Source organism: Crocuta crocuta, unplaced genomic scaffold (assembly GCF_008692635.1).
Source record: "Crocuta crocuta isolate KB4526 unplaced genomic scaffold, BGI_CrCroc_1.0 scaffold84, whole genome shotgun sequence".
NCBI lineage: Eukaryota > Metazoa > Chordata > Mammalia > Carnivora > Hyaenidae > Crocuta > Crocuta crocuta.
In genome coordinates this window covers 5,706,596-5,731,575 of record NW_027530213.1, presented here as the reverse complement: position 1 = coordinate 5,731,575, position 24,980 = coordinate 5,706,596, and the positions used below count along the sequence as shown (strand labels likewise).

Genomic DNA, 24,980 nt, shown 5'->3' with positions numbered 1-24,980 from the left:
ACCAACCAAACACGTAGATCAAGTGTTTGACATTTCAGTATATGAAAGAATACTGAAAGACTTCCATAATGGTCTCAGCTTTACTGAATACTGGCTTTAATGGAACCTGAGTATATGTAGATCATGGAAGTAGCAAACTAATTACTGCCATTAACTTACTTCATAGGGGTTTAGGGAGTTGGCAGATTAATTCAGTTGTGTTTCTTTAAAAAAAAAAAAAGAAAGAAAAGAGGGGCACCTGGGTGGCTCAGTTGGTTAAGTGTCCAACTTTAGCTCAAGTAATGATCTCATGGTCTGTGGGTTCGAGCCCTGCATCAGGTTCTGTGCTGACAGCTCAGAGTCTGGAGCCTGCTTCTGATTCTGTGTCTCCCTCTCTCTCTGCCTCTCCCCACTTTGCACTCCCATCTCTCTCTCTCTCTCAAATATAAATAACCATTAAAAAAAAAAAAAGAGGGGCACCTGGGTGGCTCAGTTGGTTAAGCAACCGACTTTGGCTCAGGTCATGATCTCACAACTCAAAGCCTGTGAGTTCAAGCCCCGCATTGGGCTCTGTGCTGATGGCTCAGAGCCTAGAGCCTGCTTCTGAGTCTGTGTCTCCCTCTCTCTCTCCTGCTCATGCTCTGTCTCCTTCTCTCTCAAAAATAGATAAACATTTTAAAAAAATTAAGAAAGAAAGAAAGAAAGAAAGAAAGAAAGAAAGAAAGAAAGAAAGAAAGAAAGAAAAAAAGAAAGAAAAGAAAGAAAAGGCAAACAGAAAAGAACTTTGCTTTGGGTACCTAATTTTTTTTTTTAACCTTGATCTTCATCTCTAAGTATATATCCAGGGTATTTGACTATTGGCTGTAGCGAACTTTACCAGTAATGCTGCACAACTTGCTTGCACATAAAACTTGATACAAACATACCACATGGGGGGAGTCATATGATGAAAAAGGCATTTCAATTGAACCATATATCAGTGTCTTATGTGGTATCTGATAATAACAGCTGTAATGCCCAGCAAAAGATTATACCTAATTCATCCCTTCTTCACCGTCAGCTTTTCATAGCAAAAAACCTTTAAAACAACTGAATTATCAAGGACAAGAACATTGAAAGAGCAGAACACAAAAATTGCAAGTTAGCCCAAATGAACTTAAGTATAGATCGAGGGCAAGAGGGTGGTTTTTACTTATTTAAGCTGAACTTCTGGGTTTTGTTTGGTTTGGTTTTGTGTTTGTGGTGGGCAGTCTAGGAGGCCCATTGGATCTAATTCTCACTTGATGACTTCCTTGGCTACATAGCTTATAGGAAAAATCCAAGCCTTTGGGTTGGAAAACTCAAGCAGAATGTTTTGTTTGTTTTCTTTCCTTTTTTTAAATAAATGTTTTATTTATTTATTTGTTTATTTTTTGAGAGAGAGAGAGCATGAGCAGGGAAGGGTCAGAGAGAAAGGGGAACAGAGGACCCTAAGTGGGCTCTGTGCTGACATCAGAGAGTTGATGTGGTGCTCGAACTCACGAACTATGAGATCCTGACCTGAGCTGACGTTGGATGCTTAACTGACTGAGCCACGCAGGCGCCCCTATTAGTTTGTTTTCAAAATGAAAAGTGGAAGTGGCTAGTGGATGAAAAAATCCTAAATCCATCCCAAAGTCGAGAAGCGGGTCGTGATAACACTGTGCGGCACGGCCAAACACAATCCATCCTCAGGCGCAGGTCCACATGCTGGCCTTGGCAGTGGCATTCACAGTGCAGGGGCCCACCTGCTGCTGCAGCACCCGAGGGTGCCAGCGCCCCGGCTCACATCCTCCCACAGTGCCACTGAGAGACATTCATGAACCTTGGCTGAGCTACTCCCATCAAGCCATAGGGTAGGAGGGCCGCAAAGCACCGCACTGCGCACGTACAGAAGGTTCTCCAGCTCTGTATGGTGGGAGCATCATGTCATTGAAATGTGCCACTGAATGTCTTTGGGATGAAATGAAGAAAAGTCCTACAAACAGATATCAAAAAACAAAACAAAACAAAACAAAAACAAAAACCCAAAAACCAAAAAAACAAGTCTAGAAAGACACATTGGCTTCAAGGGTGGCTCAGCACGTTTCATATGCCTGCGAAGCTTGCCTGTGGCTGGTGGGTCCAGGTACCCCAGAAGGAGAGCTGCCTTCCTCTGGGACAAGAATTCAGTTTCCCAGAGATACTGTCACACTTCGGCAGTTTTCTAGAACAGCGTGGAAGAGCCTGTCCCACAGCCCTGTCATGCCGATATTGAAAAGAGCCCACATGTTAGATCTCAGCACCGGATTACGATGTTACTCGGACAGGGTTTTTCCCCTGGAATTTTTCATAAAGTTCAACATTTGGGAGCAAGGCCATTTTACCCGAGAGGGACTTAGGAACAGTCCCCAGAGCATTTCAAGGGTCCATAAAAATGCCAGAAAAGAAATTTTACTGGGTCTAAATACAAAAGGAAAACTGAAAAAAAATCAAAATTTATAAATGTTTAATTAAATGTCTTAAAAAATGCAGCATGATGGCGACTTCATGAATTTTTAAACTTAGGATTCACAATTTTTTCTTTTCTTTGGAGTTTTCTCATAGCCAAATGAGAACTCAGAGACCAAATGCAAATAATTGCTCCCTCTTCTGAACACTTACTGTGCGCTCTAAATGGTCTACAGAGGCTGTCTCATCCAGCCTCCCAGCCACGTGGGGTTCATATAGCCACTGTCCTGGTTTTAGGGGGGCTTAGCCTCCCTCCCTCCCAAGCATGATCACCAGTGAGGAAATGGGGATCTCAGCCCCTGATTGTAATCGCATTGTTCATGGCAGTGACATTGGGGCTGAAGGTAATTAAACAAGTTACTCATAGCCAGATCATTTAAAAAATAAATGATTAAATGGGGCGCCTGGGTGGTTCAGTCCATTAAGCATCCTACTTCGGCTCAGGTCGTGATCTCATCGTTCATGGACTCGAGCCCCGTGTCGAGCTCTGTGCTGACAGCTCAGAGCCTGGAGCCTGGAGCCCGGTTTGGATTCTGTGTCTCCCTCTCTCTGCCCCTCCCCTGCACTGCTCTGCCTCTGTCTCAAAACTAAATAAACATTAGAAAAAATTTTAAAATAAATGATAAAAGCTCTTTCCAAAATTTATAGAAAAAAGAATGGTATCCAACATATCACACATGTGGGTGCGTGTGGGTGTGATCAATGTCACATAGGATGGAGTTTCCTTCCCCCAGGGAAGGAGGGGGCGGGGCAGAGACTCAGCCTCTAAGGGGCCTTGCTTGTGGGGAATTTACAGCTCTGTTTTTCTGACAATATTTTGTTACCCCTTCCAAGTGGGAACTAATTTAGAGATTATCTCATCCCATCGCCTGGTTGGCCAGAAGAGGAATGTGAGGAACCAAGTACTTAAGATAATTGCCCGAGGTCACACCCACTGGGCTGGCGGCACCAGGGCGAAACCCAGGTCCCCCCTTCAGGAGCCAGAGACCTTCCTACATGTCTTGAGATTAAGAAATGGCAGCCCAAACAGAGACAGATTTTTTTTTCCTTTTAGCACTTCACATAGTAAATTCTAACAAGGGCTGTGATCTATTCGCTTAGATCTTGACCTCACCGGGGTGACATTCAAGACAGTGTTTTGGTTTGCAATGGCCTCGATGGAAAGAAAATCCAAGGTAATGGTCTAAATTTCATTGCCTGCTTCCTCTCTCCTCTTTCCCCTCCATTAGACTGTGAAGGTCTCCAGATCCTTTCCTGGGATCCTCACTGGTACCTGGAAGGGATTCCCCCGCTTCCTTTCTATTAGATGGCAATATAAATACCATCTAAAAAACTGTAGTGGCCTTGATATGAAATAGGGCGGGTTACCAAGAGGCCACAGTGTCCCCAGGTCTTGGTGAGCATCGAGGAGGGGTTATTTCCGCTTCGAGGGGCAGAAGCATACTCCCCCCAGGATCTTTTTCTATTCCCATTCGTCTAAGGGACCCCTCTGGGCCTACACCTGAATTAAGTCCATCGAAAACTCAAGGGTCAGGAAAATCTTTATATAAAATTCTTCTTAATCTTGTTTCATACTACTAAAATAATAAGCAGAAAGATGTTCTAAAATTCACTGGAAACATTTAGGCTATTATTATTATTATTATATTATTAATCCTTTAAAAATTGCTGTTGCTAAGGCTTGGAGGTTCTTGGGGAGCTTAGCACGTGAGAATTATAGTACCCGAGAAGGTAACCTGGAACGTCCATCTTGGCACTGAAATGCCTCTCAGAGTGGGAAGGAGGGATATAAGTAAGTAGAACATTTTCTCTTCGGCCCTCAGCCTGTCTCTTACTTTATATCTGGGTGGGAGGGAAGAGAGCATTATTTGCTTTTTCTTTTGTGGAGCAAGATTTCATCTGGAGAAAAACTAAGGTCCAATTCTGATATTTGAAAAATCCAGAGGATTTAGTGGATCACCGTTCATTCCCTGGAAGAAATGCTTAAGCAATGCTAAGCAAACAAAGTGACTGTAGATGGATAATTACAATCCTGAGCTCACAGATCTCTAAAACTGCCTGGCCGTCCACTAACCGGTCGAGGGCAAATGACACAAATGTTCATCTTTCCAGAGGGCTGCATGCTGTATATATGGATTTTCAAGGAAGCTCTTTGCCAAAGGAGGTGGGGGTGGGGTCTAGAACTTGGACTGTTCAATATGGTCATCATTTTGTAACATTAAAAAAATTATTTTAATGTTTATTTAGTTTTGAGAGAGAGAGAGAGACCGAGAGCAAGCGACAAAGAGAGAGAGAGAGAGAGAGAGAGAGAACAGAGAACGAGCAGGGTAGGGGCAGAGAGAGAAGGAAGCACAGAATCTGAAACAGGCTCCAGGCCCTGAGCTGTCAGCACAGAGCCCGACGCGGGGCTCAAACTCATGAACTGTAAGATCATGACCTGAGCCAAAGTCGGATGCCAACCAACTGAGCTACCCAGGGACTCTTCAGTTTGTTACATTATTCATCTTCCCTGCATGCCAACACTGGAAGTCCCTGCTTCAGGTCCCCAAGCCGACCCTGGTGACAGACACGGAACCAACCAAAGGTACCAGTGTCCATGTGGCTGTGTTCTGGGTTCTGCCCTGTGCCCCAGGCTGTACTGCATTACAACCCCATCCAAGGGAGAATGCGGGTTCCCTTCCCGTCCAATGGCTGCCAAGGCTATGAGGCTCAGCTTTCTTTAAGAAAACTGTATTTGCATCAGAGCTGTATTGATAAAGTCTCCTAATAAAAAATTTCTGCAACAGAAATTTCAATACAATGAAGTGCAAGGCGCAGTTGGTGTGGTTGTTAAAAACGGACACTGGCGCCTGTGGATGGCCGTGTCTGGGCTGTTGCGTTTCAGTTCTGGCTTAACTGACGGTGTGACCTTGAGCAAGGGAAGTCTTTTCTCTCTGCTTCAGCTTCCTCATCTGTTCTTGCAAAGATTATATCCACTGATATAAGGGAAGCCCTTTGAATGATGTTGGGCAAACAACTAGCACTAACTTTTAGCCATTATTATTATTATTTGGTATTTTTATTATTAAGAGAAAATAGTATTGAAAAAACCCTGTGCATTAGTCACAAGAGCAATCTGCAAACATTTCTGCTCATCCTATACTCTTTCAAATATATTTAGGCGCATTATCGCCACAGTGTACAGGTAGGTACCTTTCACGCGCTGCTATTTTTCCCTCGAAACATACTCCCCATGTTGAAGGATCTTGTTTCTTCTGCCTCTCTATTTGAGATCTGCTATTTATATTCAAAATCATAGAAGGAAATATATTTGTGTGATGTGATCTCCACAGAGTCCTTAGCAAAGCAATGGGCTGAGGAGGAGTTAGACCCTTCAGTGGACCTATTTTAACCACAATTCCCTATTTTAAGAAGGTCAGTCGGCAAAAAGGCTAGTGCCCCAGAAAATGGCATTTTCCGACTTAAAAAAATTTTTTTAACGTTTATTTTTGAGACAGAGAGAGACAGAGCACAAGCTGGAGAGGGGCAGAGAGAGAGGGAGACACAGAATCTGAAACAGGCTCCAGGCTCCCAGCTGTCAGCACAGAGCCCGATGCGGGACTCGAACCCACGGACTGCGAGACCATGACCTGAGCAGAAGTAGGACGCTTAACCGACTGAGCCCCCCAGGCGCCCCCTGACGGTTTTAAGTCGCGGCTCCACCTAGCTATCTGTTATCGTGAAATCCCAGCGAGCACAGCAGTTACTGGGAAGGACTCCTTTAACCTGAGGGCAGGTGTCATCCCAGAAGTGGCCAGTATTTGTTTTATTAATCTTTTCAATTTTTAATTAGGTCACTCAATGTTCCAGATGCAACAGATACCTGGCCAGACAGGTAATGGCTTGTGACATCAGAAGGACTCTCTGATCCGCACCACTGGGATCCCTACCCCCGGCCCGTTGGGTCACTTAGGGTCCCAACTGCTCACTGGCCAAAATCTCTTCCTTAGCAAAATATCTTCCTCCACATCCCTGGGCTGCCACACAAATTACTTGGTGAAATATCTACAGAGAACAGGCTTCGGTATCTCAATATTGTTATATGACGATCCATGGGCTCGAGCTAGAAGTTTTCATTAGATCCTTTCACATATACACCAAAAACAACTCTCAAATGTCCTTTTCCTGAAAAATCCCTTTGTTCTGTCTCTCACGCTTAATGAGAAGACTAGCTTTCAATACGTTAACAAGTCACAAAGCGTTGTTCTATCTACGGACTGAAAACGTAGCGTCATCGACATAACAAGCCACCCAGTGTTGCTGCATCTGCGTTCCATCTACTTACTGCTGCTTGCAAGACCTGGTCCCTACAGAGAGAGTACCTGCTGGTGGTGCTCCTCCTCCAGAATAGATTTAATTTTTCATCAATTGGTAATTTCTCCATTAGTCTGACATCAAAAAAAGTATCCCATGGATTATGGAAAAAACCAAGTTTTGACTCACTACATAGCAGGTCAGTTACCGTAAAAGAACAGGTAACCATCCGAAGTGAAAATGGTTTTCAGTTCTCTTCAGAACACACTTTGTGCTGTACCTTCACCACTGAAAACCACGCAAGTCGGGTGGGAAGCACCAAGCTATCCTGTCAGCCTGGAAAACAGTCAGCTGTGACGTGCTCTCTAACTCATAGTCCTTTTCTTTCTTTTTTAAAAAAAAAGTTTATTTATTTTGAGAGAGAGAATGTATGAGGTGGGGGGAAGGCAGGGGAAGGGCAGAGAGAGAGTGAGAGAGAGTCCCAAGCAGGTTCCACGCTGTCAGAACAGAGCCTGACATGGGGCTTGAACTCATGACCTGAGCCGAAATCAAGAGTGGGACGCTTAACTCACTGAGCCACCCAGGTGCCCCCATTGTTCTTTTCTTAATTACCTGAGTGCCAGCTTGAGTGAAATGAACGTTCCTTCTGTTTTTTGCATGAGTGCTTCAAGTTAAAGCCTCCATGCCTGTGATGATGCACCACCGTCTGCCCTTTCTAGACTATCTTACAGCTGGCGCGAGCATGAGATGTCCTATAAGCCAACACCTCATTTTAAATGCGAGAGTGCGAAGCCAGGTCGGAGAGTTTGGAATAGGGGATGGACAGATGGCACAGGTGGGTGGAGAGGTGAATGGACAGGACCGTGGGATTATAGGATTCCATACCAGGAGCTCCTTATTCTCTTTCTGCCTTATCAGCAACTATTTTTTTTTTTTTTCCAACCAAGGCAAATCATTTCATTTCTCTGGGATCTTTCCTTCTCTCTGAGGCCATGAAGCCCAGAGGCTCTCTCTCTCCAACTCCCCCAGTCTTTGATGTCATGAAATGACAGGACTTTTCAAAATGATCTGACTTGCCAATGCCAGGGCCACTTTGCCAGAACCATCCAGAATTCATAGCACTGTGATGATAACAGGGACTTGGGAGATCATATTAATCCACGGATGTGACACTGACTTACATGCAATGACCTCTATTAACATTAGAAAGTAGCCAAGACCAGAAACCACCTAAGTGTCCATTAATAGATGAATGGATAAAAAAATGTGATACACACACACACAGCCATATCTACACACACAATGGAACATCACTCAGACTTAATAAGGAAGGAAATTCTGCCATTTGCAATAACATGGATGAACACTGAGGGCATTATGCTACATGAAGTAAGTCAGACAGAGAAAGACAAATACTGTATGATCTCACATGTAACCACCCCCCCTGCAAAAGAAGAAGAACTCATAGAAACAGAGAACTGATCAGTGGGCTCCAGGGGCAGGGGATGGGGGTGGAGTGAGTGCAGAGAAGTGGGTAAAGATGGTCAAGGGGTACAAGCTTCCAGTTATAAGATGAACAGGTCCTGTGGATGTAATGCACAGTGTGACAACTATGCTTAACAATACTGTGTTGTATAGTTGAAAGTTGGTAGGCAAACAGATGGTAAAAGTTTTCATTGCGCACACGCATGTGCCCGCACGCGCGCACACACACACACACACAAACCATTTGAGCTGATGGATGTGTTAACTCATCTTTTGTGGTAATCCTTTTGCAATATACACATATATCAGATCATCATGTTGCAAACCTGAAACTTACACGATGCTATATGTCCATTACATCTCAATAAAGCTGAAACCCCCCCCCACAACAACTCTGTTCACTTTCTCATTAAAAACAAAACGGCTGCGAGCAGAACTTCATCAAAAAGTAGTTCCCACCTTGAATGGAGATGCTCACATAAGGAGGAAAACAGGATACTAAAATTAGCAGTGAGGGGGCCACCCTTGCTTCCTGGGTGAATAGAAAAGTCAGCAACCTCAAGTCACCCTGGGAGCCCGTGCGCATTTAATTCTTCTTCTAGAAGGCCTTTGTGAAGTGTGAGACTGGGCTATAACAGCTCTCTCTAGCATGCTTCCCACCTCCCATCTAATTTTTCCTAAGACCCCAAATTCCATTTGGCAGGAAGGACGCCATAAAAATGGATGCCTCCTTGAAGCAAATCCCTTCTGTCTGTTCAAAGAGCCCTTCTCAATAATGACTGCTTTCTAAAGTCATCAAACAGCAGGAGAGCCAACTGTATATGCAGACGGGCCATTACAATGGTATATTTTCCCCCTCCGACTGCCAATCCTTAAAAAGTCAGAGCAGCCATCATTTGTTTTTCTGAAGTTCAGCCACCTGGATGGTTCTCTGAACGTTACAGGCGATCCAAGCAGTGGGGCGGAAGCCCGCCCTCTTTTCTGCGTGGGAGAGTAACGGCGGTGGAGGTGTATTGAGGGGTCGCCTGGCTAAGCTTCTTCCTCTAGGCAGGTCAGGAACAGTCTGAGACAAAGCTGCTGCTTCCGTTTTTAAAGACAGAGATTCTACGTCCACCTGCCTGAGCCGCTTTCCAGACTTAACTGCCCTCAGAGTCATTTTCCTTACACCTCACAACTGCCTGCCCCTCCCCCCCAGCTCTGGCTCTGCTCTAATCTAAGCCTGCTTCCTCTTTGGTCCTCGGTGGAGAGCCAAGGCGCCTGCTGGATGTTTCTGTTCCCTTATTCATAGGACAGGGTCACGGTGAGTCTTCAGTTTGCCACGCCTACTCAGGAAACCTACAAACTTGGGCTGGGTCGTCACTGTGCGGTCCTGGGCCTGGGCCGGCGGGTCAGACACAGACTGGAGGTGCGGGTGCTACCAAACTCCCAGGGTTTCCTGAGTCTGGGTAGTCTCCGTGACTTCAAGAGCAAGAGCGGAGAGGCGGCAAACGAGGTCGAAACAAGAAGGGGTCACGGAGCAGGCTGACTGCACTAAGGGGATCGTGCGTGGCATGCCACAGCCGGGGGCTGCTGCTGGCGGGTGTCTCGGGGAGGGGGGTCTTCCCTCTCTGGGGCACTGAGAAAGCCGAGGTAGCACAGGGGATGGTTCTGGTTGGTGATCGAGACACTGGCTGTGGCCAGGCCCGCAGGAAAGGCAGCCACGAGCTGGGGTGAGCACAGGGTGAGGCCTGGGGGCCACCTCACAGCCCCATCAGCACGACCGCCACCACGGGAAAGGCGTCTAGAGGACGGCCCCGCCGAGCAGCAGCCACCCAGGCGGGCGGGGAGCCCCTCCTGCGGACGGAGAACGTTTCCCGAGTCCATTCTCGGCACCAGGCACAAAGCACTGTCTCCTGTCTCATCTCACTATTACCTCCATTTTGCAGATGAGGAAGCTGAGGTCCAGGAGGTTCCATAAGGTGCCGAAGGCTGAAGTGCCTGAACCAGACCTCCACTTGTTTGCCTCTCCCCCCTCCCAGCCCCCCAGAACCCAAATTCTTAACCAGTCCGTTTTACCACCTGACCTCCTTTGCATCTCAACCTCCAGGCATAAGTGGGAAGCCCTGGTTTTGAATCTCTCTCCCACCAGCTGAGACGGCACTCATTTTCCACCCCGGGGACCTGATACAGTTTGGCGGCATGCAGATGCTGGGCAGAACCCAGCCAACGTCCCGGGGAAGGGTGTGGTTCTGGAAAAGAGTGTTACTCTTGTGTTTACTCAAAGATAGTCATTAAGTCACCGTGAAGACATCTTTCTGCAGACTAAACAACCCCACTGCTTTTTAAAAAAGCTTTCCTCACAGGAGCTTTTTTTTTTTTTTTTTGTACCGTCTTTCTATATTTACTGGTTTTCCCCAGGGAATTCTCCTACCCTCCCATTCTCTATTTTAATCAATCCTGTAATAAGATTCTGATCTATGCCACAGAAAAGAAAAGGTCATTTGCATAGTTTTCATCTCTGGCCTTAACAAATGAATAAAAGGGCCAGCATGGATAGTAATCAGCTACTTGTGGTCCACTCTGACCCTCAGGCATTTTTTTTTTTTTGCCACCTCAGTGGCTGGTCAAATCTTCCTTTTACTGTTTCTGATCCTGTTGAACTTCACCGTGTATTAGAGGGACTAGTCCTCAGTCTCGTGCAGCCCCGAAATGCTTCCAACACACACCTGACTCAGGCTGACTTGCTTCTGCCCTCTAAGAGAATGCTTTAAAAGGAACCCAGTACTCAGAGACAAACTTTGAGGAGTGAGTGTCAACAATAAAATTCTCTTTCCCTGCCAGAGCCTCATAGTCCTCTCCGACAGAGGTTTTAGCCGCATTGGGGTAATGCCAGTCAAACCCAAGGATTCTGAGATACCTTCCCTTGTACCTCAGTGCACCAGCCCAGAGGTTTGCCAGCCCCGATGGGGGGCCCACTTACTTCGAGGTTCTCGGGGTCCATCCACTGTGATTTTGATGGCTCTGTGGTAAGTGGCAACTTGCGGTGGGTTTGTGAAGACCGTGATAGTCAGAGTGAAGCTTTTCCCTGTTAGGACACAGAAGAGAACACAGGAAATGATTAGGTGGGGGCCTGGATCTATCCACTGGGGAGCTGACGACTAATGTACGCTTTCCAGCCGTCAGACTGGGAAGGTGGTACTACTTCAGCACAAGTTGGTGGTTTTTCCAATACTCCCTTGCGTTTGGCTCCGCTTAAATTCTGGAACGCACACCTTTGGTGTCTGTCTAGATGTTAACACTTCACATAGTTACACGGCTTCCATTTAATCATCAATAAAACAACCCGGGATCAAGAGATATTCGGCTTTGTTTTCTTTCAAGTCAAGACTCCAGGGAACATGGGATCGGATTGGCTGCTATCCACTCCCCCCAGCTGATCCCCAAGGAGTAAAAGAAACTGTATCCATCTTTCCTTTTTAACATTGCTCCTCCCTTCAAGGATTGGGAAAGACAGAATTCCTGAGTTTGGGAATAGGCTCAATTAAAATTATTCTCTCCCTATTTAAAAAACACTAATTGCTGGGGCGCCTGGGTGGCTTAGTCGGTTAAGCGTCCGACTTTCGCTTAGGTCATGATCTCGCGGTTCGTGGGTTCGAGCCCCGCGTCGGGCTCTGCGCTGACTGCCAGCTCAGAGCCTGGAGCCTGTTTCAGAGTCTGTGACTCCCTCTCTCTCTGACTCTCCCCTGCTCATGCTGTCTCTCTCTCTTCTAGAAATAAATAAAAATATTTAAAAAAAAAAAACACTAATTGCTGGTTGCCTTTAAATATTATTATTATTTTTTCAATTTTCTTAATGTTTGTTCATTTTTTGAGAGAGAGAGAGAGAGCAACTGGGGGAGGGGCAGAGAGAGAGGGAGACACAGAATCAGAAGCAGGCTCCTTGCTCTGAGCTAGCTGTCAGCACAGAGCCCGATGCGGGGCTTGAACTCATGAACCAGGAGATCATGACCTGAGCCGAAGTTGGACACTTAACTGACGGAGCCACTCAGGTGCCCCTTAATATTATTTTTAAATGCTAGATGCTATTATGGGCACTCATGGGATTGGTCAGACAAAATTTATAGTCAATAAAGTGACTTCACAATAGGTAATTGACAGACTGAGGTTCAATAAGGACTATAGACATACGATCTCCACCCAAACACTTCACATCCATGCATGGGACGCAAGCACCTTTTTAGAACCTATGTCTACCACCACAGTTTTAGTAACTTTTAAAAACTATTTTATTTTTTATTTATTTAACAAAAATTTTTTAATGTTTTATTTATTTTTGAGAGAGAGATAGAGACAGCATGAGCAGGGGAGGGTGAGAGAGAGGGGAAGATACAGAATCTGAAACAGGCTCCGGGCTCTGAGCTAGCTGTCAGCACAGAGCCTGATGTGGGGCTTGAACCCACGAACCGTGAAATCATGACCTGAGTTGAAGTCGGAAGCTCAACCGACTGAGCCACCCAGGCGCCCCTAAAATCTATTTTAAAATATACGTTTAACTTAGAATACAATGACTAACATATAAATACATAAGTAATTAATAGAACATAAATATACCAACAATTAATAAGTATTAATGTGCACATATATTGATCAGTTAAAACATTTCTTGGCTAGGTGGTTCAGAGGATGAATGTAGGTTTGAGTTTTGGCTAGCTGACCTTTGGCAATGCCCTGGACTCCTCTGTGCCTCAGTGCCCTTTTCTGGAAAATGGGTACATATAATGATTTCCACCTTATAGAATTCGGGGGAGGTTAAATGAGTTAATAGGAGCAAAACCATTAAATGGTATCTGGAGCACGATGTTCGAACGTGTGTGCATAAACGTGTGTGTGTGTGTGTGTGTGTGTGTGTGTGTGTGTGCGTTGTGCTCACATTATTATTTTTCTTCTCTGTTTCTCAGAGCTCCCCAGCAGGATCCTAAGGTTTGGATAAGCATGGTATTCAGACCACCCACATCAGTGCAGTGGGTCTCAGTTTAACAGTTTCTCCTCTTAGTCATGTAGTGTGAAAAGACACCTAGAAGAAATGAAAGGCCCATCCATGCGCCTAACTGCTCCCAACCCATGTAAAACTCAAAGTTTTTCCTTCCTCACGTTAGAAAGAACAGAGTATCTTCAACTGTCATGCACATTTTCATACAAAAGAAAGCCACAAAAAAAGCTCAATGAAAACACAGGTGACCCTTGCATAATACAGGTGTTAGGGGCAGTGACCCTGCCCTGTTGAAAATCCATGTATAACCTTTGACTCCCCCAGAACTGCCAATAGCCTACTGCTGCCCTGAAGACTCACCGATTATGTGGAATAGTTGATTAACACGAATTTTGAATTTTGTATTTCATGTATACTATGTATTGCGTTCTTATCATAAAGTAAGCTAGAGAAAAGGAAATATTATTATTACTGTTATTATTATTAATGTTTGTTTTGAGAAGGAGAGAGAACACAGGGGAACGGGGGAGGGGCAGAGAGAGGGCGACAGAGGTTCTGAAGCAGGCTTCGTGCTGACAGCAGAGAGCTTGATGTGGGGCTCGAACGCACGAGCCGTGAGATCGTGACCTGAGCCCAAGTCAGACGCTTAACTGACTGAGCCATCTCCACGCCCCGAAAAGAAAGTATTATTGAGAAAATCATAAGGAAGAGAAAATACGTTTACAGTCTCGTACTGTATTTATCAAAAAAATCTGCATGGTTCAACCCATGTTGGTCAAGCGTCTACTGTGTAACCTTGGGCCACAGCAAGCCAGCGATTCCTAATCATTAAAAGTCCCCAGGGAACCATCCCCAAGATTTGCGTCTGTCTACAGTGAAGCCTAGGATAAGAACAACAGTGACGAGTAACACTGGATGCTGAAACCGGCTTCGTCTGGCCTGGCTTTACAACCAAAGTCACGGCTGACAAGCGAGGCTGCTCTATGAGAAGGGAGGCCAGAGCACAGGGGGAGCCCAGGGCACCCGAGGCCCGGCCTCCAAATTTATCTTCCCATCAGCTGCTCTTCTCTCCTGGATCCCAGAGAAGATTCCTTTTGGGCTTTAGGGATTTGCCATCTTTAGGACATCATTCAGATATGGCCAGGCGATACCCCAGATCACTTCTCCCCGATATCTGGCTGAGGTAGGGGAGCAGCCAGGAGGGGCTGCTGGTCAGGCCCGGCGAGAAGGGCACAGCGATGGGGAGGCAGCACCCAGGTCAGCTGCCCATCTGGGAATGGGTCAAGGGAGCAAAGGTGGCTGTAGCCCAGGCAGCCTGTCCACGTGGTCCTCTGAGCCCTGTGGGCGGCCCTCCACCTTCTGTCAAGAACATACAAGGTGGGGAGGCGGCCGGGTGGCTCCGTCGGGGTTAAATGCCCGACTTTGGCTCAGGTTATGATCGCCTGGTTCGTGGGTTCGAGCCCCGCGTCAGGCTCTGTGCTGACAGCTCAGAGCCTGGAGCCTGCTTCGGATTCTGTGTCTCCCTCTCTCTCTGCCCCTCCCCTGATTATATTATGTCTCTCTCTTTCAAAAATAGACATTAAAAAAAAAACCTACAAGAGATATGAACTGTATTAGGACTGAATCCCACAGCCAGCTATTAATTAGGACCTTCTACCCGATGAGCCCCCGCGTGTTATTTCTCACTCACTCCTTCTCTACCCCTGCTGGACTCGTCTCCTCTGAGCCCCACTCACAGCACAGGACTTCCACTAGGGGGTCTGTCTTCCTCTAGCCCCCGGCCAGCCCGCCAAGGCTTCCTTGCTTTCCCCTCCCCGACCCCTCGCCTCTGTGCTCCTGGCTTCAAAGTCAGGCTCCTGTTTCAGGCAGGAGCATCTGCCTCTGAAAGAAAGTGGTCTTCGCCTTCGCCTTCGATGGGGGGGCTGAAGGGGCTTGTGTCTGTGAAAGCCCGAGGGCAGGGATGGTGGTCGATGCCCACCGTGCGCCTCTCTCAGAGGAAGGTGGCAAAGGATGAGGGAGGCAGGAGAGGAGGGATTGAAATGAGGGGACACAAGCAATGAGTAATGACATGGCCCCAGGGACCCAGCAGGTTTGGGTGCGAGAGGGGCCAGGCGCTCTTCCTGCAAGAGGCTTACACACATGTAACAAATGACGTGGACCAACCACAAATGTTCATGTAACAAATGACGTGGCCTCTCCGGATCTCAGTCTCCTAGTCTGGGAAACAGGGAGCTCAAGGTTCCTGGGATACTCACAATGTCACTTTCAACTCGCTGTATCTTCTGAGGACGCAGCCCTCCCAGCGCCCATGTTCACGTACATGTGTGCGCGTGTGCAGGCGTGCGCGTGCCCCCGTGTGCCTCCCTTAGCTCCTGCAGCATCAGCATTTCAGAATCTGTGAAAATGCTGTATTAGTTTGCTAGGGCTGCTGTAACAAATTACCACAAACCCGGTGTGGGGGTGTGGGAGACTTAAAACAACTGAAATCTATTGTCTCTTTGTTCTAGGGGCCAGGAGTCTGGTACCAAGGTGTCAGCAGGGCCCTGCTCCCTCTGAGGGCCCTGGGGCAGAATCTTTCCTTCCTTGTCCCTGCTCCTGGAGCCCGCTGGCAAGCTGTGGCTTTCCCTGGATGCCAGGTGCATCTTTCAGCTCCTGCGTCTGCTGTCACATGGCCTTCTTTCCCCCGTGTGGCTTCTGTCTCCAAATCCACTTCTCCTCATAAGGACACCAGTCATTGGAGTTAGGGCCCACCCTCACCCGAGATGACCTCACCTGACTTGATTACTTCTGCAAAACCCCTATATCTAAATAAGGTCGCGTTCCGAGGTTCCCTGTGAACACAGATTTTTAGGGAAGAGTATACAACCTAGTTCAGACACCGAACGTGTTCAGAGAGCTGGTCTTGACATTATGAGTAACAAGTTTTCTACAGGCACCTGTGCATTTTACCCGCTGAAATGGTACCATCCTGTGGCAGCACTGCTAGAATCATCCTATCTCTTTTTTAATACTTTTGAAATGTTTATTTATTGTGTTTTCTTCTTAAATAGTTTATTGTCAAGTTGGTTTCCATATAACACCCAGTGCTCATCCCCACAGGTGCCCTCCTCCAGGCTTATCCCTTTTTTTTTTTTTAATGTTTTATTCATTTCTAGGAGAGAGAGAGAGACAGCGTGAGCAGGGGAGGGTCAGAGAGAGAGGGAGTCACAGACTGAAACAGGCTCCAGGCTCTGAGCTGGCAGTCAGCACAGAGCCCGACGCGGGGCTCGAACCCACGAACCGCGAGATCATGACCTAAGTGAAAGTCGGACGCTTAACCAACTAAGCCACCCAGGCGCCCCCCTTTTTTTAATGTTTATTCATTTAAAGAGAGAGAGAGAGAACACGTACATGCGCACAAGCTGGGGAGGGATAGAAAGAAAGGGAGAGAGAGAATCCCAAGCAGGCTCCGCACTGTCAGCACAGAGCCTGACCTCGGGGCTTGATCTCATGAACGGTGAGATCATGACCTGAGCCGAAATCAAGAGCTAGACGCTCAACTGACTTAGCCACCCAGCTGCCCCATACGATCATCTGAATCTTGATTTCCGAAATGACGGCAAAGGAGTAGTGTTTATAATATTTGCATTTTCAGATTTGTGTAGAACTTGCAACCTTTCAAACCCTTTCCCCTATACTATTGCATTGGGTCCTCAGAATGGTCTCCTGAAATAAACAAGGTAGATTTTGGGGCACCTGGGTGGCTCAGTTGGTTGAGCCTCTGACTTCAGCTCAGGTCATGATCTCACAATTCGTGAGTTCGAGCCCCGCGTCAGGCTCTGTGCTGAGAGCTCAGAGCCTGGAGCCTGCTTTGAGTCCTGTGTCTTCCTGCCTCTCTGCCCCTCCCTTGCTCGTGCTCTGTCTCTCAAAGATAATACACTTTGGAAAGGAAAAAGAAAAAAGAAAAAACAAGATAGATTTTATTGTCCCTCATTAACAGGTGGCCAAGGCTCAGAGAAGTTACGTAATTTGCCCCAAGTCACACAGCCCGTATACGCAGCAGAGCCCGGATCTCTCAGCTTTACACCCACTGTTCTTCACATTATCGTCAGGAGATCCCAAATCTCTACTTGCAAACTCAAACAGCAGCCCTGGGAATCCAGACTCTTGGCACACTGCCCACGCTCTACCACCGCCCAGGAAAGCGAAGACGGCCCCGGTGACTTGACTAAACCCAAGCTGTGCTCCACCGCTAACCGTAAGCCTGGGTTATAGTTCAGAAGCAGCTTCTTACTGAGCCGAATTTGGGCTCCCGGCCGAGGAGCGTTTAATGCCGTCCCCCAGGGGCAACCCCAGACTGGCCTGCTCAACCGGGAATGAAATTCAACCAAAGTGACTATTTGTGCCCTTGTTGCTCATAATTACAATTCTATCATTTTACGACCATCATTTTATGTGCGGTCCCAAGAAATGTGACCATCTGTCCAGCAAGAGCTACTAGCTGGGGCCTGCTGGGCCCAGGACTGTGCTGTTCACAAAGGTGGAGATTTTCGGCTGACTTTCCTCACAATGGGCTCTTGTTTGCATCACTGGGACATCTGCTTATTACCTCATAGATGGAGGTAATACGTGATGACACTTCGTTCGCAGGTGTGTGTGACATTTTTCCACTCCGGGAAATCTCTGTCTTCGACTTCCCTGTGTTCTTCCAACCAGACCTGGCACCGAGCTTGATACCTGGGGCCAGTCGGCCAGTGGGCACCCGGGACCGCCACTCGGAGCCTCAGGACCGACCGCGCTCTGCCCTCCACCACCTCCAGGCCCGTCCCTGCGGAGACACGGCCCTTCTTGGCTGTCACCTGCAGCAGTAGTAGCTAGTAGCTGTCCCCCAGCCTGAGGACACACGCTATTAGCTGGATCCCCTCATTACAATGACCTATGGGCCTGGTATTTGAAGCGCGTGGGTGGCGGCGTGAAAGTCGCTCAAGTGTTTTTCTCAGCAAACTGCAGCCAGACGGGTAAGTCTGAGGAGAGCGAAGAACGATGACTGGCGAAATAACAGGATCGAATGCAGGTCCGGGAGGACTTTGGTGCCGCAGAGAGAGCTGATATTCATTCTCTCGTGTGGCCTGGAGCGAGTCCTTGCCCGGAGAGGCTGGGAGGCTCCCTGCGGCCCTGGTGTCCCGCGTGGGCTCTCACGGTGGCGGGCGCAAACAAGGGGCCCACTGAGACCTTCCTTCTCCCACTCACAGAGACCTAACTCAAACAGCTCTGGCCAGTGGTCGGGTTCCAGGAGGAAACTTTAGAAGCTATTTAGAAACGATTGAGAAGCTCCGATGCTCGGGCTGAATAAGGAGGCAGGAGCTACATGACGGGACGGAAGGGTCACCTTATGCTCAAAAGTTGCAAAAGATAAGGCGCTGAGTATATAATCTGGTGGGCGTGGGAATGTGCCAAGTGCTGGTTACAGGGCGGACCCCAAAGCCAAAAATGCCTGTGTCCATATCTCCGCCACATGCTAGCTGTGTGACCTTGAGCAAGTCACTTAACCTCTCTGGGGCCTCGGCTTTGTCATCTGTAAAACAGGGGTAATACCAGTCCTTCCATCTCACGGTGTCATTATGCAAGTTCAATGAAATAAGGAGTCAGCACATGTTAGTTTAATTATTGCTAAAGACGTGAGAAAAGTGATCCCGTGAAGGCGGAGGTGTGGGCGATCCGGGGAGGAGGAGCTGGTGATGANGGGGGGGGGGGGGGGGGGGGTGCTGGGCAAGTGGTGCCCTCGAAGCGCCACCTGGCCCTCCCCGTTTTCCCTAGGAGTTCCAGCAAACTGAGGCAGAGCACAGAGGGCAGCGGACAGGAGAGCAGACTGAGGCCCACAGACAGGTCAGGAAAACTGCACGTTCAACTGGAATGTCAAGTTCGCTCCTGCCCCGCCAGCTGGCGGTCTCTGCGAGGCACCGCTGTGGCTGGCTCACCCGCCGTATAAACAAGCTCGGCCAAATACTCCCCGGCGAGCATTTGTCGCCCCCCTCGATGCCAGCGTGTTGGTCCAAATGCCAGGACAAAAGACTAACTGCTTTATTTAGTTGGGAAGAAGGTCACGGGTGAGTCTTCAAGGCGGCCCCACGTTTCCAGGCCCTGGGCTGCTGACCTCTGACGGCCACCTGTGGTCTAATAAAGCCGCGGCTACACACTGCAGTTCCTCGTGGCCCCAGCGCAGACTCCGCTTCCTCACCGCATCTGAGAAGTGGCTAAACCTCAGAACTGCTCCCCAAAGGGCCGAGGGTGGGGAGGGGAAGACGAGGCATAAAGGCCACTCAAAATCGTTTCTCGCCCATGAGCAGAAGAGCAGATTCAGAAGTCGGGGCCCTGTCACATCACGGCGAAGTCCTCCTCTGGCAGTGGTGTCAGGGGCGACTCTCTCGCCCCCATCTGTTGTGACTGTCCCTCCCTGGGTTTGGTTTGTGAGTAGCCCATCTGCCTGTGGTGGCTCCTCGGCCACTGGGCTGTGTTTCTGTCACTGTCCTTGGGGTAGGTTTGGACCTGAGAGTCATCTTCTCTTTTTTGGGCAGTTTCGGTGGGATGTGAAACTTGCCCTTTGTCACGCAAGGGAAGGCTGTCGGCACAGAGGGCTGTCTGCCATGGGGGCCATAAGGGGCACGGGGCAGGGGACACACCATCATGACAGCTTACACTCAAGTGTGCGCCTCTGCAGGAAAACTGGCTGTGCTCACAAACTTTAAACACTTCAGAGAGCAAGTGAAGAAAAGTCAAACAACAACAACAACAAAAATGCAGCTTTTGAAAAGCAAGAAAAGCCCATAAAGGCTCAAGTGTTGCTCTTTGCAAATTCTGGAAATCCCAACAGACTCGGAAATGTTGCAGGAAGAGATCTCCTTTTACTGTATAGATTGTGCTGGGTCCACCTTTCATCAAGGATAACTAAGTATTAAAATTAATGCACCCTTAGATTCCAGGGCAAATCTGAACTGGGGATATTTTTCACAAAGCATTTTTTTTTTGAGAGAGAGAGAGAGAAAGAGAGAGGGCAGGGGGAGTGGGGCAGAGAAAGAGGGAGAGAGAGTATCCCAAAGCAGGTTCCATCTCACGACCACGTGATCATGACCTGAGCTGAAATCAAGAATGTAATGCTCAACTGACTGAGCCACTCAGGCGCCATACTCTAAGCATTTTTTAAAGATGTTTATTTATTTTGAGAGAGAGAGAGAGAGAGAGAGAATCCTAAGCACATTCTCTGCCCCTCACAGTGTGGGGCTTGATCTCACCAACCATGAAATCATGACCTGAGCCCAAATCAAGAGTCAGACACTCCACCACTGAGCCACCCAGGTGCCCCAGACACACAAAGCATTTTTAATTTATATTTCTCACTTTTCTACTGGAACCATGGAACAGGCAGAATTCATGCTTTTGCTCTCATCTATTTCCCCCTCTAAACACCTTTATTTTTGACAGTGGAGCTGCTGAGTGATTGATATGAGGATTTCTGGATAGGGTACAAATCCTTCAAGTTGCACAAAATTTCCTACCTTCTCTAAGTTGAACTGAAATGAAGATGTCGGTTATATCGACATGCGTGCAATGGGCCCCGTCTGTTTGCCAATGTGTTGATCTAAGTGTACCTGCATCCACCCAGGCAAAATGCAAACGGAGGCGGAGGGAGCATGCTACTGGTCCCTCCGCAAAAGTCTACTACATGGACTTCAAATACAGAAGAAAGTTTTTCCTAAAAATCAGCATTTTTTGGAGTGACAGATTGTTTGAAAGAGTTGTTTTATACACAGAAAGCTGAACACGTGCAAAGCATTTTCTCTGGAAATTTCCTCTGGAAGTTGAGGACAGGGACAGCATTTTATTCATCTTTTTGTCTTGTTCCGAGGCGATAAAATGTTTGATCACTGGATCAATGAATTATCCTATAAACTTTCAATTTGATAGCCGGTTCTTTATGATGTCTGATTTCATTTGGAAGGCATGGCTTTCCTTCTGCGTGGCATGGCTGTGAGCTCAGCCTCGCCAGGGGAACGAATGGGTAAGCCTTCTTCCTGGAGAATATTTACCAAACCGCAAGGCGCCATGACGCTCATGTGACTTTGCATTCCTTTCCCCAGATTTCACGGTCCCTCCATGATCGTGGCCTTTTCTTTTGGTGTCACGGTTCCTAGGCATCTTGATGGAGGAATCAGGTTTTAATCCTTTAGCCTAAACATGTCCAAGATGCTGAATGTTGCCGGGAGAGCTGTCTGGTTGGTGACCCAAGTGCCCCAGTGGAAATGGAGCTAGAGGCTTACGTAGCGGGCAGGTGAGCAAAGTAGCCTCATCCTAGCCCTGACTCTGCTAGTGCGATGGCCCGCTGCCTCGCACACACAGCCCAACCCTGTGTGGCGCTTCAGCAGGGCCCCAGGGGTGGACCCTGAGAAGGGAAGGCTGCCTCCAGGAAGGCAGGTGGTGTGGAGGCTGAAAAAGAGGGAAGCTCCAGACAAGACTGGGGGTGTAGGGGACAGGGCCTGGCAGGGGTGGGCTCTGGGGACAGCGCCAGTCACCTAACAGGGTATCTACAAACTGCATATGCACACGTCCGAGGCTGCTGGCAGGGAGAAATGGCAGTTTTCTGTCTCGAAGACCCCAAGCACCCTTTCCCTTTCTAAATCTGCAATCTGACTGTCTTTCTACAGTTCGTATCTGCTGAGGTCAAGTGTCTGCTTAAAAACATGTGGGTGGTGCTCCATTTCCCTGGGACCAGGCCAAATTCCCAGTGTGGATAGATGTCCAGGCCCTGAGCTGCTCTCTGGGCCTCATCCTGCTCCAGAGCCGTCCCCAGCTGGCCTCCAGAACGTCCTCTGGCCCCCTGACAGGCCAGGTGTCCCTGCCCGTCCTGTCTCCTCGGCTCAGACACTCTGCTCAGTGCCTTCACCTGACACCCCGAACCATCGCAACTGAGATGACAGTTTGTCCGGGAAGACCCCTCACCTCCTCACTAGGTTCTGCACGACTGCCCGTTTGCTCTGTCATACCTGCCCACGGGGCTGAGCACTCCTAATGGCAATGGCCTGCTTAACTGCTGGCCCCTCGCTAGTCCCCAAAGGCTGTGGCTTCCCTATGGCTGATCTTTGTATCTCCAGTGGAGGACCCAGTGCCTGGAACACAGGGGCTGCACAACTCATAGTATTTGATGAATGAATGAATGAATGAATGAATGAATGAAGAATGAATAAAACACCCTCTTTCAATGACCTCCAGGCATGGGGGGGAATTCTGAGAAAAAAGCAATGGACACTATACTTCCCTCAGTGGAAGGGTCCAAACGCTGTCCGAGACTCACCAGTTAAAACAGAGAACACAAGGTCCATCGCATGTCAAAAAATTCAGCAAATGTCTGGAATGATTATATTATTACTATTGTATTTATTTATGAATATTTGTGACACTCCCGCTGTGTCTCAGACACTCTCGTTTATGAGGTTCGTAGCAGGATAAAGGAATTCCTTGCATCCAGAAGCAGCAGTAGAAAACAGCCTCCTTCCTACATTTCTGATACAGGAATTCACTTGCTGACTCTGCCTGTTTTTTTCCCAACTCCGTCCATGCTCCTCATGGCAGAGGGAAGGACATGCCCGGGTGAGTGGGATTTCTTCTTCCTGAGTCCTGCCACACACACCATCTTGTTTCAATCAACCTAACACCCTTCGAGGCGTGTGTGAAAGGCATGGTCACACCTACCGTACAGCTGGGGAGACCGAGGCCAGCACATCTTAGCACCCTGCAAGTGCGCCCACCTCTCTGACCATGTCATGCGACTTCCCATAGACCCACAGAATCATCGCGAATAGATGTGTGCGTTCTAGGTTGTCGCTGGAAATCACAGGAACATTGATCGGGGAACAATGGCTTCTGTATAGTATAGACCCCGTGGATTTGGACAGAATGTGAGATGATAGTATATGTAAGATTCTTTTCCAAGCAATAGCCAGATCAATTAATTCTCCGTTTATAGATGGCCCCCCAAAAAAGTGCAGGAATATTCACTTGCAGTTTCTAAAAATGCTGTGATACAACCTTAAAATGGCTCCCGGTGGAAGGGCCAGGATGTCCTGAAGGCCGGTCCAAGGCAAGCCGCCGTGGCACAACTATAAAACTCCCCAAACTTGGGTGGAGTCAGCAATTACAGTGCAGGAAGAATGTGATGCTCCTGGGTGCCAGCCTGTGGAGCCCAGCGACGGGACAAAGGGATTATTCTGCTTCATTGTGAAAAGGCAGTGTTTACTGTTAAAATACGGTGGGGAATTAAAGGAGCAGGTATGAATCATAAATATGTGCACGCCATTAATGTTTGGACCAAAGACTTGGAATGGCTACGTTGGGAGAACTTCTTTTCCCATGAAAAACGTGCTTCAAATTACAGTACATATTTAATTCGCCTCTGCCATTGCTAATCTGAAATCTCAGTGCCCGCTGCGTATAATTCGTTCGCGACCTGAAAACTCCACGCGGCCAAGGGCTGAGGAGTAAGGGGAAGGCTTGATGTTCCCTCCTGGAAAACTCATCTGTTTAGATAAACAAAAAAACAGGTCCTCGTGGCCGTTGTTCATTATGAGCTCACAGAGTTTCCGGCATCTACTCTTCAGAGTCCCTGTCACTGAAGCACATCTGCCGCACAAGATAGTGACTCCCGCAGTGTGTCCTATGTGAAATCATCCTCCCTGCACAACCCCCCCTCCACCCCGCTCCCAAGGACAGAGTCAGAATCAGGCTCAGAAAGGTCAAGTGACTTGCTCACGGATGCACAGCTCTGTGTCAGCGTTCTCAACCTGGGGCTATCCCCTCACCCCCACCGCGGCCCCCAGCAGTGCTTGGCAACATCCACAAACATTTGTGGCTGTCGCAGTTGGGAAAGGAGATGCTACTGGCTACTGGGTCGAAGCCAGGGACACTGCTAACCATCCGACAACACACACGACAGACCCACAATACTGAAAAATCAGCCTTCAATGTTGGTAGCATTGAGGATGTGACACCCTCCTCCACGGAGAACCCAGTAAAGTCCATGCACTAACCACGAGGCTGTACGTCCTGAAGAGCCTGAGAGTCGTCACTCGCTGGAAGATGTTTAATGCGACTCCACTCTGTGCCAGGTACTGATGATACCACACAGTGCTTTTCTAGGATCGGATCTTTTAGGTTTTGAAAATTCCTGGGTGTCCAGCTCTTGGGAGCTCCGGGCACATCTTCCTGTCTTTTTCATGGTGCTTGGGTCTCGGTTACCCTTGTAGTGTGCCCATGCATGCCACAACTGTCCTTGACCTCTTTCCCCAGTTGTGACCTTCACTCTCAAGCACATCTAGGGACAGCACGGGGACTTTGCACAGTCCCCAACATAGACGCCGCCCACGAACCCCCATTTTGATAGTTCTCTCAAGTGATCTGACACACAACGGAATCTCCATGCTGAATCTGGGGGATGGTTGCTTTGCTGGGGGGAGTTTATAGGGAGCAGATGGGTCCATGGGGACAGGAAAGGTAAGAGTGGGGGTTTCCACGCAGGGCAAAAGCAAGCAAACAAAACCAGAGAAAGCACTGCCAGCAACACTTCTTTGAGAAATTCAACCTGCAGCAGACACAAACTTGATGCAGTAAGAACCCCTTCAGATGTTTTTTCAAATCATCTTTCCCTGAATCTCAGGATGGGAAACAAGTGATAGCAGGACTAATATTGGAGTAGGTGGGAGAAAGTTCTGGAAGAAGC

General features: G+C 48.1%; 1 protein-coding gene across 1 annotated transcript in view; it reads right to left on the bottom strand.

Annotated features, from left to right (window-relative positions):
• Positions 1-24,980, bottom strand: part of RUNX1 (RUNX family transcription factor 1) — a 250,227-nt gene that overhangs the window by 53,517 nt on the left and 171,730 nt on the right. The window contains exon 6 of the mRNA XM_077765499.1: positions 11,225-11,329. Coding sequence (XP_077621625.1) covers positions 11,225-11,329 — 105 coding nt within the window. The remainder of the gene's footprint in view (positions 1-11,224; positions 11,330-24,980) is intronic.